The sequence below is a fragment of the Cucurbita pepo genome, unplaced genomic scaffold (assembly GCF_002806865.2).
Source record: "Cucurbita pepo subsp. pepo cultivar mu-cu-16 unplaced genomic scaffold, ASM280686v2 Cp4.1_scaffold000173, whole genome shotgun sequence".
Classification (NCBI taxonomy): domain Eukaryota; kingdom Viridiplantae; phylum Streptophyta; class Magnoliopsida; order Cucurbitales; family Cucurbitaceae; genus Cucurbita; species Cucurbita pepo.
In genome coordinates, this window is record NW_019646448.1 from 32,644 (window position 1) to 51,246 (window position 18,603).

The 18,603-nt window shown below is 34.7% G+C and overlaps 2 protein-coding genes across 4 annotated transcripts; both read right to left on the bottom strand.

The window, feature by feature from the left end:
- Positions 1 to 1,038: 1,038 nt before the first annotated feature.
- Positions 1,039 to 5,853, bottom strand: LOC111784215 (trigger factor-like protein TIG, Chloroplastic). Of its 2 annotated transcripts, XM_023664997.1 has the most exons (13): positions 5,499 to 5,853; positions 5,320 to 5,403; positions 4,704 to 4,832; positions 4,176 to 4,264; positions 3,771 to 3,954; positions 3,288 to 3,378; positions 3,042 to 3,196; positions 2,570 to 2,662; positions 2,327 to 2,419; positions 2,095 to 2,175; positions 1,859 to 2,008; positions 1,546 to 1,641; positions 1,039 to 1,447 (listed from the first exon to the last, which is right to left on the bottom strand). In XM_023664997.1, exons 1-13 carry the CDS (start codon positions 5,796 to 5,798, stop codon positions 1,370 to 1,372), a joined length of 1,623 nt encoding a protein of 540 aa, XP_023520765.1. In that variant the 5' UTR covers positions 5,799 to 5,853; the 3' UTR covers positions 1,039 to 1,369. The 2 variants fall into 2 exon arrangements, with proteins under 2 accessions (XP_023520765.1, XP_023520766.1); XM_023664998.1 differs by lacking the exon at positions 4,704 to 4,832.
- A 4,412-nt stretch (positions 5,854 to 10,265) lies between these two features.
- LOC111784216 (grpE protein homolog 2, mitochondrial-like) lies at positions 10,266 to 13,372 on the bottom strand. Of its 2 annotated transcripts, none has more exons than XM_023665000.1 (6): positions 13,062 to 13,372; positions 12,432 to 12,579; positions 12,144 to 12,337; positions 11,837 to 12,004; positions 11,502 to 11,630; positions 10,266 to 10,757 (listed from the first exon to the last, which is right to left on the bottom strand). In XM_023665000.1, the coding sequence occupies exons 1-6, from the start codon at positions 13,209 to 13,211 to the stop codon at positions 10,674 to 10,676; spliced, it is 873 nt and encodes a 290-aa protein (XP_023520768.1). In that variant the 5' UTR covers positions 13,212 to 13,372; the 3' UTR covers positions 10,266 to 10,673. The 2 variants fall into 2 exon arrangements, with proteins under 2 accessions (XP_023520768.1, XP_023520767.1); XM_023664999.1 differs by having other exon boundaries at positions 12,432 to 12,600; positions 13,062 to 13,357.
- Positions 13,373 to 18,603: the final 5,231 nt, after the last annotated feature.

The window sequence follows — 18,603 nt, forward strand, 5'->3', positions numbered from 1 at the left end:
TAACATGGTGTACACAACCTTACAAAATATATTGGAGAATTATCTCATGCTTGTGACATACAACAAGCATGAATTTCCATATTTTCAAGTCATCGTACATTGTTATGATGTACATCATACTTCCATTCTTTTCATGACATAACTTCCCAATGAGATATGTCCTATGAGATTTGCATGTGTACATGAAATATCTTTCATTATTAACGTACGTGTCTCGTCAATGTCTCGAACATGATCTGATAACATACATGAGCTGACATACTGAAAATACATACATCACATAACATTCCACATGTAATAATCATACCATAACATATCATGACACTAGAAATGATACGTAAATTTACCACATGATATGTGTCAATCATACAACAGTCAATTCATCAAACCTAGCTCGAAGAGATTTAAATAGTAAGTCTAGTTACTTGGTTAACCTAAGCTAAAGTCACTAAATACTTTTGATGTTAGTCTGATCACGCTCGTAAAAGTCCAACTCCACCTGTGGAGTCCCATGAGAACATATTTAGGACTTGACTAAGAAAATTAATTCATCTAACTTCTTTAATTAATCCAAATTTGGCTTCAAATATTTTAATTAAAAAAATAGCAACTCCACTTACCTCAAATGCTTCCATACAAAAAAAAAAAAAAAAAAAAAAAAAAAAAAAAAAAAAAAAAAAAAAAAAAANGAATGGCTTTAGAAGGGTCCAAAATGGCATGAAATGGTCCAAAATACCAAAGAGCTAGTGGCGAGCTGCACGCAGGGGTGGCAGCACGAATCAGGTGCAGATCGGGCATGGGTAGACGTGGGTCAAGTAATGGGCTCGCGAGTTGGATCGCTGGCTGGTGACTGGGCCGTGGGCACACTACTTGGGCGAAAGTGCATTTGGGCTAGGCTACATGGATTATTGGGCTGCGTTGGCTGTTGTAGTGTGGGCTAGAGTGTTCTGGGTCATAGGTGTCTCTGGTGTGGGCTAGACATTCCAAGCTAATGGCTAGGTTGTTTTAAATTGATATGAAATTAAAAATAATAATAAATAAAGTTTTCTAACCCGTTCGAATCAAATTATGGCTTAACAAAAAATGTGTAATCATCACAACACTCAACAACACTCAACCTTGAAGTATTAACAAATCTACAACATCTCAACCCTGTCTTGAATAATTAACAAATCTACAACATCTCAACCCTCTTCAATAATACAACAGTATTATTATTATATAAAGCCTTTTTGATCCACCAAATCTGTTACCAAAGGAACCCAGATTTTGCGATTGGGGGAATAATGCTCTATGGAGCCGACATGGAAAATGTCCGAAGACATGCATTATGCATGCACGAGTGTCCAAGCAGATAATCTTCCTATCGTCAATGGGTTATGTACTCGATCTCTGCATGCTCTCTCAACCATTCAAGCACTTTTGCTCCCTCTAGTATGTCTTGTACCTGAATCAATATGAGGTCAGATCAGTTTTCTTTTCATTCCCTGTACGAACCTAATTGTTTCAACATATCCTTTTCAACAAATCCTCGACTTTTCTCACCTGTTCCTGCACCCGCTCTTCGTCATATTCTTGTTTACTACGTTTAAATTCTGCAATGGAATTTTCCACCTCTTTCATGAGCTCATCTGTGGCCACCTGCAAAGAAGGAAGAGCTTGTTGAAATACTTGCACAAGCTTAAGAATGGACACAACTACCCATAAATGCCAACCACACATCTTTGAGAAAATGGAACTTAACTAATACTTATTAAGCTTATTCAAGCTCATAATTATATTTAATGAAATTAAGACTTCAAGGCTAAATAGTAACGAAATAAGAAAAGAAAATAGTCTAAGATACAGATACTCATACCTGCAAATTTTCACGTTTAAATATATCTCCCACTGCCAGATTCTGTTTTATAACATGCTTAATGTTGTCCTCCTGATTGTCAAGGTACTCCTTCACAGCCTTCGGACTAGATAGAATAGCCAACTGCTGTTCATTTAATTTCATGTTTGCCTGTGCCACAACCAAGAAACATATGAGACCTGGTACACTACACAGATTTGTGGCCTTCAATTTCAGGGATCTTTGCAGGTTCTGACCTGTATTTGCAATAGTTTGGCTCCATATAGCTGTCTACCTTCTTCCTCAAAGATGGATTGAGGAATATCAACTTCCACCATCTGAAAGGTTGTGTCAATTTACTATACTCAGCCAAATTGTATAACCAAATAAACAAAATCCATGCAAACAAACTCAGACACTCTAACACACTGCCCAGAAGTCCGAATAGGCACATGAATCTTAGAAAAGATATTTCAGATAGTAAAATACCTTGCAAAGCTGGTCAAGAATTGCATTGTCCGTTGCTTGATCTTTAGCTGTTTGCTCCACTTCAAGGCATCTTTGCAGCAACGCTTCCTTGACCTGTAGAATTGCAGCATAAGATATATATATATATATATATATATATATAATGTACTCTTCTTCTCTTTTAAATATCTTCCTTGGGTGCATTTCATATTGCTAATATGAGCTAGATTGGGACTGGGAGGACAACTGAGAGCATTATGTTACCTGTTCAAGCGTTGTAGAGCCGGGAAGAAGCTTATCGGCTAGGGAGTCATCCAACGGAGGCAATTCTCTGTAGAACAGTTCCTTGCACTCGACCTAAAATAAAGAAAGAGATAAGAGAAGAACAAGGAAAATATTGTATATGTTACAGTGACCAACAATAAATGGAATACATGAATGCTTAAATGTCTGTTCAGTCATTGACAAAGTGGCAGGGTGAACTAGTCTAAGAGCAAATTATCATACATTCATGAGTTTAGCTGTTTATTTATTTATTTTTATTCATTTTTTTAAATGTTTAAGTTGAACAATATTTAGGGTGGGAGAATCTGAGTCTCTGACCTCTTGGTCAAGGATTTCTTAAGTTCAAGTAATAAAGAGTCGATGAAAAAGTCAGAAAAACAGGTATCAATTATAGTCACCTCATCAGTTTAACAAATTGGCCCCCTTGGGTATCTAAGGAATAAGAACTCACTGTGAATTGCGCATGAACACCACGGAGATCTTCCTGTTTCCATGATTCTGGGAATACAAGAGGAAATGATTTTGTTTCACCTCGTTCAATGCCAATTAATGAATCAACAAACCCTGGAAGCACCTTATCACCATCTTCCGTATCAAAATTATAACCTAGACATGGCAAGAAGGAAATGAGAGGAATGCCCGTGACTCGATCATTGCGCATCGACAAAAGTATTCATGATGGGGAGCTTATTCGAACCTTTGCTCTCTGCCGATGGAATCTTTTGACCAACAGATTGGTCTTCACCAATTGTTGTTGCTGATATATCAATTACTGCAACATCACCAATCTGCACACATTTGTCAAATGGTCAAAATTCTCACACGATATTTTAAGTGTAATTGTCACTTTGCAATGATTAGATGGGAAGCCAATAAATTTTAAACTCTATGATATTAGTAATCCTGCAACAGAAGATCACCATCAAGTTAACATCAATGGTATAACATTTTCATATAGCCTTCAATTCTGCTCTATTTCTACTATTTCAGAATGACTAAAACTGACATAACGAGTAGACAATTTAATTTCATATAAATTTGCAGAACATGGCAGAGAAATGGCTCCTTCAGATCTGTACCATTTGATTGCAGAGTAACCTCAATTTCTCTTTCAGAAAAAAACTATGGAGAAAACAAAACAACTTAAACGAACAGGCTCAAAAATGGTTTCAACAGTCACCTGTAATCCTCTATCAGTCACAATTCTTAATATACTGAGGGACTTGTGGCGGCGCTTTAATTCCTGTTCAGAAGCTTTTTGAGCATTTATTTCATTGTCTATTTCAACAACCACCTTCAAGTTTCTATATCCATTTTCAGGAACCCATCTGACTTCAGGTGCAATATCAACAACAATGTCATATCTGGATCACAAAGTCACAAAGTCACAGGCAAATAACTAGTGCACTGCAATCTTTAAAGCGGAAAAACGTGAGCAAGGAAAAAAAAAGTCTATTACTCGTGGCGTAACTGAAAAGCACGAGAGAATTACAAGATAAAGGTAAGCTCTGTGCATGTGCAACTGAATTAGCAGAAATATGCACCTACATCTTAAGAGAACATAAAAGATACATATTTGGAAAACCTGAGAGAGCCTTGAGATGAAAAGGTATCCTCCAAGTCAGCAAATTTAGATGTGATACGAACCGAGTCTTTCAGTGCCCTTCCTTCTACCTACATCATAAGTATATATATATATATATATATATATATCAAATAAAAAGAATAGGAAAAGAAAGACCATAAGTTGGTACAAAACTGATTGTAGATTAGCATCTGTGTCATAGGGAGTCAAGGATGACTATTGAAAAATGTGTTTTGAAGTGAAACATTTCTTCTATTTGTACTTAACATTTAAATGCGTTCTCTGAAAACACTTACTTTATAAGTATCTTAGAATTAATTTTGATTATTAACTAAACACATTGCAAATTTTCAAAAGTGCTTTTAATTGGTCAGAACCCTTTTGAGCCTTCAAAAAATCATCCCAAACTCAAAGAGAGCCTAGATCCAATTGCTGCAGCTCCTTATGCTTCTTGATCGATAAAATATTTTATAAGAAAAGAAAATAAAAAGGTAAAGGGAGAGTAAAGAATCGTCAGTCTTAACTTACTGAGGACATTGCATGAGGAAGGGTCCTCTTCAAAATAGATTCTACAACGGCCTTCTGAATATGGTTCTTCCCTACATAACTTTCAAGAATACTTTCTGGAACTTTCTTTCCAGGACGAAATCCAGGGATCTGCTTACAGAAAAACAGAACATAAAGTTCTCATTCTTCTTCCAAATTAGTTTCTATCATTCCCAGAGCATTTACTTCTTGCACACTAAGAATTTTCCTTTCATAAATAATTATTTAATGTTGTTGAACCCCACATCATTCTTGAAGGATTTTGACTTCACAACCAATTAATAGGCGAAGTAAATCCATTAAAATATCACATTGTATAGCAGTAGATATGATCCTAGATTATTACTAAAACAATATCTTCATAAGGTCTTTTGAGTAGAATCTAAAATCAAATTCACATTGAGTTAGGCTCAAAGCTAAGTATATTATTGTAAATATTAAACTAATGTAGAGATATAGAAGAAGTCATTGTTGGAGGAGAGGATTATTCAAGATCAGGAGTTAACCAGTACAAGATTTCCACTGGCACAACACAGGAGAGTGAGGAAGATGCATAGGAGTTATGTAGGTAGCATGTAAGAGGGTAACTAGTAAGTACCTTGGCCTGCTTCATGAACTCAGCAATGGTCCTGCTACGACAATCCTCGCAAACAGCAGGTGGAACTCCGACGCTCAATCTAACCTGAACAGAATATTGCATTCTCAAATAAGGGAAACGAGAATGAGGAAGAATGAAAGAATGAATGAAAGAATGATTTAAAGAAGAAAAGAACTGACTCTGGAATTGGGCTCTTGGGTCTCGGAAATATCCAGGGCCGCGGGAAGCTTGTCGACCTTAGGGCCGAGATCGACGGGGGAAGGGGAAGAAGGTGGAGAAGAAAATCTGCAGGAAATCGGGGAGATCTGAAGTGGGTGAAGGAGGTGAAATGGGGGAGGAAGAAAGCGAAGGTTGAGGGAGTTGGAGCGTCGATTCCTGCATGGAAGCAAGGGGGTTTTGGAGAAAGAAGCAGAAATTGAGGGGCGGGATGGAGTGTGGTTCAGAAAGGTTGCGGAGAAATTAGATGGGAAGAGCGCCATGGCCGCTGGGTTACTGCAACTCAGAGTGGACCGAAACTAACCGAATTCAACTGGATAAAACGTTCGTTCAAGTTTCAAGGATGATAAAGAGGATAAAGTTGCCGTTAAACCAAAACGGCGTCGTACCAGTCACGACCAATTATTGTTTTTTTTCTTTTTAAAATGAAATTAACCCAAATAACAAAGCCCTTACGAAATCTTATTTAATATATTAGAATATTTTCTTTCGAGAGGCTCCCACCAACTTTACTGTTGTGCTTTAGTCGAGAGATTTTGTGGAGAAAATTTATTTGTACAAGAAGTTGGAGCAAGTAAATTAAAAATTCATCGAAATTTTCTTCATCTTGAAAGTTTGTTTAATCCTAAAGAAAGCAAACCTGATTCCAATGCTTTCGTTGCGCGCATGAAGCGTTAATTCTCAACCGTCATGATTACTATGTGTAGAAAATCATTAAAAAATAATTCACTTTAAACATTGTCGTAGACATAAATGTTCATAAATTCATTTTAATTATAATAGTAGCATCGTAGAAGGAAAAACAACCTTTTTTTTTTTTTTTATCAAAGCTTAGAAAGAAATATCATTGACCTATTCTAACACAAAGGTCTACGACTATCCTAACATAATTTTCATGGTCTCCTCAGTTGATGTCGTCATTTGTTCATAAAATTTTTTCTCTTAGTTGAAAAAAATGTTAAATGTGCTCTGAGTATTTAAAAATACTAGATGAGTGACTCAATTGTTGGTGTTCGAAAATGTAATCCCATGCAACATTGTTTATGGTGAGACCTACTTTTTGTGATTATTCTTTGGAATCTACTTTCATTTATTTCTAGTTAGGTTTAGACGCATATTACGACACATGGTTCACACATGTAAGCATAAACTCATTAAACATGCTAGTATATGTATATACCTATATGTTTGACTAAAAGCTAGGGTACACTAATGCTGCCAAAAATCAATGGAAAGAAGGGGAGCACATATTATCATGGTGTATGCGTTCGTATAAAACATGCTGGAAAATTATCCCGTGTTGTGATATACAACATGCATGTATGTGTTATTCATACAACATATAATTAATCCAACCTAGCCTAAAAGTGTTCCAACAATAAATTCACTTTCAACGATTTATTCTAAGATTCACTTCAAATTCCAACATTAGATCCATAAATACCTCATCTCCTAAGCTCACCATTGATTATAAATAGAGAACTTTCACACTATTTAGGTGCGGTGGTTTTAGCAAATATTCTTGGTTATACTGTATTCTAAGTATAATTATGTATGAGCGCTAAATTTCAATTCAAATAACAAGATGCTACTTGCTTGGCATATTAGCCAGCAATCTAAGGATAGATAAGTACATTTTAGCCATTCAAGGAGCTACGTTCATGAAGAGAATGACTAGGAAGATACGCCTAAAAACTTCGATCAATGGAAGTGAACTTTGAAGATCTCAATTCTCAGGCATTCCAAAACATTAAATATATTTGCATTTAAAACAAAATATATTTGCATTTAAAACAAAATGTAAATATATTTTATTTACAAAACCAAAATAAAGTTTGAATACATTGGATCCGACAAGAGAAAATAACATAAAACATTAAATAGTTGAAACACATTGTGACTTTGTATGACACTTGCTCTAAATCTGCTTCCACCCTTGACTAGCTTATTGTACCTGAAAAATATGGAAAACACGGAGTGAATATAAAGATTCAGTAAGTAACCTACTTTTCTTGACTTGTTCTTGTTCATTTCCTAAGAATTTTGGGCCTTAGGTTCTGTTCTTGAGTTCTTGTCATGATCTAGCCAAAGAACTTTAGTCTTGGATTATGAGGTCTTATTCTTAGTTCTGAGCAAAGAATTTTAGTTCTAAGGTTATGGGTTCTTAATCTTGAGAATCTTTTATCTTAGTCTACTTATTGGTTCTTGTCTTTGTTCTTGTTCCGGTTCTTTTTTCTAGTTTTGTTCCCCATGACAATCCTCCAAGAATTATGGTACAAGGCATGAACCTGATGTGCCCAAGGCTCTATGTGTTCCAAGCAACACAGTTTGTACCTACATCCAAGGTTTCTTGTGTTCCAAGCGACGTAATCTGAACCTACATCAAGAACTTCATGCATTCCTTGCGATATAGTCTGAAGCCTACTCCCAAAGTTTCTTACGATTTAAGCAAAATAATTTGAAACCTACATCCAAAACTTGTTACGTTCCAAACGACATAGTCTGAGTACCTATGTGCAAGGCTTCATATGTTCCAAGTGACATAGTCTCATACCTACATTCAAGGCTTCTTACATTCCAAGTGATGAGATTGATTCATGAATATGTTGTACCATGGGAAGTTTAAGAGTTTCTTGATTTTCTGAGTCCGATGTGTTGGTATTCTTGGTTCTCGTTTCTTGCAATGTTCATAGCAACCTTCTTGTTCTTAATGGACTTAGCTTATGTAGTGTTACTTTAGAGCATGGTTATATGATCAACATACTTGACTTGAACCATCTTTTTAAGATAGCATATTGATTATTGATTCTGGGTTGAATGTAGCCTTTCTTATTTAGCTTAGCTCTCATATCTCAGATAAGGAGTCAATTTAGAATGCGTAAGAAAACATAAAATCCAACAATCCAACAACTTATTCTCGAGCTTCGAATGATTTTTGAAACTATTCACTATAGGAAATCTAATTTTCTGATGACGATTTTGTAAACACTTCAAACTTCATGAGTATTTTGGTTTGACACTTTTTAATTATTCTTATTATTTTTTTGAAAATTTAAACTTTTTTTTTTTTTTTACCCATTTTGTCCTTAAATCTTACTTGTGTACCTTATACGTACTTTTAAGTTACTTGCCAAACATAAAATTGCAGCGACTGTCTTCTATGCCAACTTCAAACTAAACTTCCTTAATCTCATCAAACTCCTCGTTAGGCTGACAAAGAAGTTTGTAAACACGACCATACTCCACAACTTTTTTCTAGTGAGCTTGAACTTTAGTTGACTCTCATTCCTACGTGTCAAAAGGATCTAGGTCTTGCAATTTAAGATTCAGCTCAAACACTTCGATTAATTACCTTGGTAAAGGTAGAATACATCATATTTGTACATATTAAGATGATTTACTGATTTACTTGTTTATTACCTGAATCAAAGAGAATCTATGATTTCCTGGTTTGTTAACTAGTTTTTTTTACCAAATCTATGATTTCATGGTTTGTTACAATGTAATCCTCATTATACATATCTATAAATATACGAGGTCGTGATAGGTTATAGTGTCATTTAACCTAACATGGTATCAGAGTTATGCCCTAAACTTTGCCATGTCAATAGAATTCTCAAATGTCGAACAAAAGTATTGTGAGCCTCAAAGGCATAGTAAAAAATGACTAAGACTATTGTGAGCCTCAAAGGTATAGTAAAAAATGACTAAGACTCCAAAAGAAAAGGAGTCGAGCCTCGATTAAGAGAATGCATACTTTGTTCGAGGGGAGGTGTTGGATGAAAGTCCCACGTTGGCTAATTTAGGGAGTGATCATGAGTTTATAATCAAAGAGTACTATATCTGTTGGTTTGAGATCTTTTGGGGAAACCCAAAGCAAAGCCAATGAGAGCTTATGCTCAAAGTGGAAAATATCATATAATTGTGGAGAGTCGTGTTCATTTAACGTACCTTACTTGAAGTACATTGGCTTACTTTATTCATAGTAGAGTAACACATCGATGTTATAACAATCCCTTCAACCATGGAATTTACCAACCAAAGTCATTACCATACAACTTTTAGCATCCCAGGTTCATCCTTGGCAGATTCTTTTTTCTCTTTAATGAGATTACTAATTTTACTAACATTTTCTTGTCCATGAATCTTCCAACACTTGAGAACTAACAATCACTGATCAAACTCGTATAAAATTGACAACAATTAACAAACTATGGCATGGTTAGATAGAACAAGTGGTACGATAAGTTGCAAATACTAGATCATGAACAAGGAGTTATAGCATGAGTGTGATGTTAGTAGTTCATTTTGTCAGAGTGGAAATGTCATGGTCTAAATTGATCGGTAACATATACTTGAACAATGTTCAAAAGACCTCATATCAAAGAGATAATGTTTCTCACTTTATACTTATGATCTCTTACTCATGTAGACCTCCAACAATTCTCAACATCGGTGACAGCTATTTTGCTACCTAATTTTAATTTAAATGATAGCTCATATATGTTATTAAGGAAATTATCGAAACCAACATGATACTAAAAATAAAGCCTACTTAAATTTAAATCGACCCTCAAGTACATGCAAAATATAAAATGGTATACACCAATGACATCTTTTTCTGTTTTCCTATTATCTAAAAGAATTCTATTTTAGTTTTCAAAAGACTATTTATAAATTTTTTAAAAGTGAGGCACAAAAAAAAGAAAAAAGAGGTAAAAACATAAAGATATCTCTAGCATACACATATCTTTATAGATTGCCCCTGGCTGTTAAGATGTGGACATCTCTCTGGTTCATCCTCGTCAAGAAGCTCTTTGGTAACTTTCTAACCAAAAGAAAAATGCCTCAAGAATATGTTTACACATGAAGCTTATGGTATTCAGAATACATGTTCTGAATTTGAACTGATACCAGGAAAGCACAGAAATACCCTCACATATCTCTCTCTCTCTCTCTCTCTAAATACACAACAAAATCAAATGTTTATCAAAGCAATGAATTGTTTTCCTCTTCCTCTGCATCTAACAGGAAGTCTAGATTAGATATCTTTCTCTATCGAAGAACATTCCGCATACCAAAACTCTTTTCCAGGGGAAACAATTTGAGTTGGATATCCATCCTTCCAACTGATCCCTTCACGCTCCGTCCTCATTCTCCACAGCTCTAGTAACACCGACTTCAGCAGGTCGAAGTACTCGCTCATGAAGCATGTATCCTTTCTGTGGATATTAACAACAAAATCACAGTTAGGCTTTTGCAATTATCATAGTTTTTATGCAAGTTCTACTACAAGCTCTATTTCAACAAATAGGTACAGATTCAAGTACCGTGTTTTCATGTTAAGTCATCGTGTTTGTTAAACAAAAACTTAGCCAATTCGAAGACAACTCTTGAAGAATGATAGAGCGCAAGTGGAACTCAAATGACATTGAAATTAAAAGAAACTCCTGAACTAATTACCAACATACCTTGATATCCCAATAGCATTCCAAATTCTTTCCTAATAGCACTCCGATCAAAGAAGCATTTTATTTAATGAGTTTTCCATTTAGAGTCTCAAACCTGGTATCTAGAGAATTTTTCCTAGACCCAGACATTTCAAGAACATAGTATCAGGCCCCTAAGCTTACCAACTTTTATGCATCTCAAGATCAAGATCTTCAATTCCCTTTTTTCAAAAATTTATTTCATTTAAGATTTGAAGTGTTAGTCTTCAATGCCAATGATGTTCATAGCTTGTTCGTCTTACTTTAAGCCTGTAAATGGCACTTCAGAATAATTAATTTGTCAAAGAAAATGTTCGCGAAGTTCCCATTTTCTTTTCTTATTACCTATGCCTACGCCTACAGTTTCATCATCATAAAATTTCCATTTGCAACTCTAATAAATATGAAGAATTTGAAATATAATAATGGTAGAAACAGAACCACACACAAAACAATGATCATGACTACGAGACATACCTTCAATACAGCAGCAACAGTACCGGGAGGCTTAGAACCATCTGGTACTTGAAAAACTGCATTGTGCCTATGTGGATCAAATGGCTCATTTGTAGGGTCAAATATTTCCACTCCAAACTTTTTCAACACCTGGAAGTAATATAATTTAGTTAAAATTAATTAGCACAAGGATGTCATGAGGAGCCAAAATTAGAAGGAAACGGCCAATGACCGATAAACCATGTTATGTTAGTTAAGACGGTGTCAACTGACTAAGTCTTTTGCCATACAAGTTTTGCTGATAATCAAAGTTCTAACTGCAAACCTCAATAACATTTTATACATGAGAGCTTTACCTCAGACAGCTGCTTCTCAGTCATTTCAACACCTTCAAGAAGGGTTTTCAATAGGGGCACCGCCCCAGCAGAGTCATTAGTTGAATCAATCTTTGAAAAACTTTCCTTGACAACAGATGAAGCTCGTCCTAGATTGTCTGCGACGTCCAGTAAACCCTTTGCAAAATTCTAAAACACATAAAAATAATGTCAGGAGAGAATCTTGCAAGTGAACATTATTAATGTATTGTCATGTCATTGAAACATGAAAAAAGAAAAAAACATATATATACCAAGGATAAGAAATAGACCAAATGAAAACTAATACCTGAATAGCGAACTTCTTCGAATTCTCAGCTTCACGCCTTGTCCTGGCCATTATATTCTCCATCTCTGCATAAGTGCGAACAACTTTATCTTGCATTTGTTCAATCTCTTTGTGCTTTAATTTCAAAAGCTCTTCCTTCTCAGCCACAACTTTCACCAGATCATCCATGGTAAGATTGTCATCACTCTCAGAATCTGAACCAGAAAGCAGAGTTTGTTAATACTTGTACATTATAAGGCAGGCATTGAAAATCAACATCCGAATATGAAATCTGATTCTTTGGTTTACCATTAGATTCAGCCGTCGGCTCTGCAGCAGCAGAAGAGCTGCCATTACTTCGTACAGAATCACCATTTTCCTTATCAGGAGTCTCAGGGGATGCAAACGTTGATAATCCGAATTTATGAAGGGAAAATGAATTATGTAACGCAGATTCCTGAGCAGAAAAAGAATAGACCTGGGCACATTAGGCCAATGAATGAAAGTTTTATTATTTAACGTTCTCTAAGAAGACCAAACAAGTAACCAGAAACTAAGCAATAAATCCCAATGGATTCCCAATAATAAAAGGAAAAAAGTAAAAAAAAAGAAAAAAACTGAGAACAAAGGTAAACTAATTCCAAGCCACACCCACAACTAGAGGCTATCTAATTAAAGGAACATGAGTAAAATTGACATAAATAATAACGAATTCAAGACACCCAGAAACAGAACAAAAATAGACGGGAGGTTCAAAAGCATATAATAACAAAAAAATTGCGACAAAAGTCTTACAAAACCTCATACAAAAAAAAGGGGGAAGAAATTGAAATTCATACGCCGCTCTTACATGGGAAATTTCGAGAAAAACCCAAAACCCTAGCTAAACCCTAATAGCAGAAAACAAATCCTTGCAAGTGAAAGGTGTTTAAGGCGTACCTTATTGATGGATTCGTTAGCAAGACAGTGAAAGCGATTGGATAGAATTGGCGAGAAGTGTGCGGTTTGATTGGATTGCGAGGCCGAGGAGAGAAGCGAGCTCCGGCAAATGCCGCGGGAGGCGCGTGCGAAAAGCTTGGTGACGATCATAGCTAACAGGGAAGGTGATTAAAACTGAAAAGGAAGATCGGATTTGAAGGTTTTTCAGGCAGAGAAAAGTGGAAGGAAATGAAGAGAAGAATGTGGCTGAGGAGGAGATCACAGGAGACAGACACGGGAGCGAGGGTTTTGTGGTGCCTTCAAGTCAAATTGCCGAAACTACCCCACCCTGTGTTTCCTTAAACGACGCCGTTCTCATTGCTTGCGGAACGCTTCACCGATCCCAGATTTTGTTTCGTAGAAATTAATTTCAAAATTATTAAAAGTAATATTTAAAAATGAAATAAATCTAAAAAGTGTAAAGACAAATAATATTTTAATTTTATAACCTCAACGCATTTTGTCCATATGTCTTGCTCCACCTTCTATCTTCTCCAAACACATCACATTCTTTCAATAACTTATAAGTGGAATGATATCGTCTTCTGATGTTGTCTTGTCTTTGAATGATAGACTAAATTCTTCGTTAACTATATGACATTCTGACTATCTACATAAAGCCATTGTATATGAAATAGCAACACAATTCTGAACTCTAAACATCCAACTATTTGAATTATTCATGACTTACTCCCAACTGGTTGTATCCTCCAACTCTAGGGCATCATCAAAGAACTCTGGTTTTCCTTCATCAATCAACAACATATAGTATAATGAAAGTACATATCTTTATGATAATCTAATAGTTTTGTAGATCTTCTGAATGTTGCCTTTTTTGATCCTTAATTTCTAAAACTAATTAAGTATAATGAATTAATTAATTGATATTTTTTAAGATAATGAAGTGTTTATAGTATAAAGCTTAGAATGATGATACGATGCCTTTTAAATCACTCAAATGCGAGAATTATAATAAAAAATTACAGCCCAAACAAAATAGAGTAGAAAATGCCTAAGGAAATGACATGGCAGCTGAGTTGTCATCCTGGACAAATTTCCATGACACATGTTTTGAAAGAGTAACAAATGGGTGACTATTTTAATTGTTTTTAAAATAAAAACAATTATATATATATGTAATAATATATCTTAGCATAAATAAATTTAAACTTGTGATCTTGGACTAATATTAGTATTATTATTATTTTAATAGCAAAAAGGAAATAATTTAAACCATCCATTATTAACATCATTACTATTTTTTAAATAAAAAAAGGAAAGAAATATAGACATTCGGTTATTACTATTTCTAAAATTAAAAAAAAAAAGAAAGAAAATTCTAACATTTATATTGATTTGATCTTGAGTCGTGTAAATGTTTGAGTTTGATCTGCAATTCGTAAAAAGAACGGTGTTAAGTTTTTGCTCTGATCCGTGAAAAGAGTAAAATTTTTATTCAAATTTACCAGAGGCGTCTGAGGAGTGAAGTATGTCAAGTTTGACCAAACCCCTATAAGATTACAGTGTTACTTTCCTATTTCTATAACTCTATCTCACTTAATTTTGAAATTATTAGCGTGATTGGTTAGTTTTGTTTTTAATGGTTTATTGTTTTAAATTGAATTATTTTATATATTTGTATTAATTGTGACCTTCAAATTAATAAAAAGTTTGATAAAAAAAAATATTTTAATTTTTACTAATTTTATGTCAAAATCTCATTCATCTCATTCATCACAGTCCAACCCCCGGTACTTGCTCAAATGTCACTGTCTCCACATTTGGTTCCTCAACAACTGTCTCAGAAGTTCCTAAAGTATTTACTACAACATTACTAGGTGAATTTTTTCGCAACTCAACCTCAACTCCCTCTTGCTTCATTGTTTCGGAATCTTTCTTCTATTTGTCTTTATACAAGACATTTTCATCAAAAGTCATGTCACAATGTCTCAGGATCTTTCTGTTCTTGTCACCCCAAAATTTGTATCCTAACATGTCATAACCATAACCTATGAAGTAGTACTTCACAGCCTCAGCGTCAAGCTTGTCACTCTTTTTTAGATCAACACGAACATATGCAGTGCATCCAAAAGTTCTCAAGTGAGAGTACTTGAGTTCTTTTCTGTCCATACCTCTTCTGGCAGCTTGAACCCCTAAGGTACTGACCACCCTCTATTGATCAAGTAGGCTACTGTATTTACAGCATTAACCTATAACTTATTTAGCAATCCATAATGAATCTTGATACTCCTTGCTCGTTCATTCAATGTTATTTTCATCCTTTCAGCAACATCATTTTGTCTTGCTTTATTGGGAACTATCCTCGTTAATCTAATTCTATCAACTGCACAAATGCTTTGAATTCTGACTTTTTATACTCTCCTCCATTGTCAGACCTCAGCTATTTGATCTTCAAGTTGGTCTGATTTCCAACTTCAGCTTTCCACTCCACTCCTTGAAGGTGGCAAACATATCTGACTTATGTTTAAGGAAATAAGTTGATACCTTCCTACTGAAATCATCGATGAAAGTGACGTAGAACTTTGATCCACCAAGTGATGGAATTGGAGATGATCTCCAAACGTCTATATGGACCATTTACAACCACACTTTTTTCAGTTCTCTGGTAGCCTTTGTGAAGCTGCTTGTTTCTATTTGCTCATGATGCAGCTCTCACAAGGGCCTATATCAACATATTTCAGAAATGATTTCCTTGTTAGAAACTCTTAGTTGTCCTTACCCTTCTAAAACTCCTTTCGTAGTCAACCTCTTCATTCCTTTGACGCTCATATGTCAAGTCTATTGTGTCATATACTTGAATTTGAAGCACTCTCACCAACAATAGTCATATTTATACACCCTACAGTGGTATATACGGTTCCAGATTTTGTGCCATATGCTACCACCATAACATCCTTCGCAATCTTTCACGAATTCTTCCCAAACTCTACTGCATAACCCGTCTTCTTCATTTTTTTTTTACTTTATTGCCATTTTCTTTGTAAAGATCATATTTAAATCTTGAAAAAAAAAACGTCTAGAATTTTGCTTCTTAATATTGAAGATCAAATAAACTTCAATTCACATTTTGCTTAAACCGTCTAAATCGGTAACCCTTGTGTTTGATATTTTTGTTTCATGATTCAAGCTCGAAGATAAGTTCTAAATTTTCTCGAATTCCGTAAAAAGGAAAGTTAGACCATTCTCTTATATTTTTTAATTAAGAAGGGAATTTAGTCAAAATCCTAACGACCTTTCGTTTTGAATTCATTTCCAGTGTGCAGTTCTACCAAAACATATCTTTGTATCCCTTGTTCGTTTGATCATTTTTTTGTTTTATTTTGTTGTTACTTCATAATTAACTTCTCTTGATTTTCTTTAATTAACTTCTCTTGATTTTCTTGAATAGCTCGCTAAAATAAGAATTGATTTATCAATATATTAGCCTACCTTGATCATATTTTAGTTACTTTCCCAAATAGCCTATCTTTGTGTGCAATAAACATGAGTGTTCCTGAGTGTAAAATCAGTAAGTTAAGTGTGTGAGGCCCTAAGCATATTTAACTACTATTTGTACAAATCATGAACCAAAATGAGGGAAACAGAGGGGAGATTAATGAGCTAGTTAAAGAAGAAATCCAGGAGAATGAGGAGGAATTAGAAGACCGGAGTCATTTGGCACTTATTACAAGAAGACTTCTTAAAACTCAAGTTATTGAGAATGATGTCGATGATCAAAGAGACAACCTATTTCACAAACGGTGTTTAGTCAAGGGGACTCCTTGTAGTCTTGTCATTGATAGTGGAAGTTGCACTAATGTAGTAAGTACCATGTTGATCAAAAGATTGCAAATTCCAACCCAACAACATCCTAAACCTTACAAGCTTCAATGGCTCAGTGATAGTGGAACAATGAAAGTAGTTTCCCAAGTTTTAATATCTTTTAATTTGGGTCTTTTACTTTGGAAAAATATAAAGGTGAAGTTCTTTGTGATGTGTTACTAATGCTTGCTGGAGACATATTGCTTGGCCGACCTTGACAATTTGATAAGAAGGTCATGTATGATGATTATTTGAAAAGATATTCTTTTATAAAAGATGGTAGAAAAACCACTCTTATACTTTTGAGTCATGCAGATGTATTTCTTGTTCAAAGTTGGAGAAAAAGAAAAAAAGAGTTTGAAAAAGAATTGAAAAAAAAACCAGAATTGGGTGAAAAATTAGAGAAAAATCAAAGAGAAAAAAAAAAAACGGATGTATTTAGTGAAAAACTAAATGGGGGCAACATTGAAATATCCTATGATAAAAAATTGGCTGCTTTAGTTCGCACATCGCAGGTGTGACAACACTACGTATGTCCCAGAGAATTTGTGATTCACCCTTATTAGGAAAGTTTGAAGTATCTTAAGGGTCAAAGTAAAATTTACCGTAGGCGTGCAAAGTGGGTGGAGTTTATTGAAACATTTCCGTATGTCATCAAATATAAGCAAGGTGATGGTTTTCCTGATTCAAGGACGAACTTTTTTGAAGAGGTGGAAGATGAAAAGGATCACGGTATTCCAAATGTTCCAACTAGACCCATTATATGATCCAGGACCAATAAAATTCAACAAGCATTGATTCTTCATCTACAAAATTGGATAGACTTAGTTCAACAATTATTTCATATGTTACAAGGTGATTCGATTGAGGAATGACCATTTGAAGCTCCATAAATGAATATTTGCACGGTTGAAGTAGTGGATGAAGTTGCTATAAATTGTACTGGATTGATAAGTTGTTAGAAAACTTTATTTATTATTTTTAATTTCATAATTCTTGTAATGATAAAAAGATCGAGAAGATATTGGTCAAATTGACTTCTTCTTTCGTGCAGATTTAAAGGGAGTGAGTAAATAATGGTCACTAATATCTTGAGTGGGCATTTGAAGAATTAAAAGTTTCATTCTTGAAGAGACTATAAATACCCACATATTATTATGTAAAAGGCAGATTTAGATTTTGGAGGAATGAAATTGATATGTCAAATTGAGACTTTTACCCTTATAATTTGAATATCATCCTTGTTATTTCTAAGTTTCAAGCACTTGCGATAGATTGCAACTGAGTCATTCAATCAAGTCTTGATCAAGTTCGATTGTGGAGTGACTCAATTTAGAACAAGATTCCAAATCTTGCTTCTAGATCTTTGAGCTTCAAGTATAATCTAATTCTAGCCTTATCTATTTCAAATACTTTGGTCATTAAGTCATGTTTAGGATTAGGTACGATTGTGGGGGTTGGCTAGTATTATGTAGGGTGGTTGGGACATAGCCCTTGATAAAAAAAAATTGTCTCAACTAGTGAAGGTCTACCTAGAATATATATAAGAATATGTTGTCATCCACTTAGGACCCGTGACGTACTAGAGAATACTACTGACGGATCTCCATTGGTGCTCAATAGAGATCATAGGTTTTATTATTTAGAACCTACAATAATGTAGATATAAAAAGCTCACTAG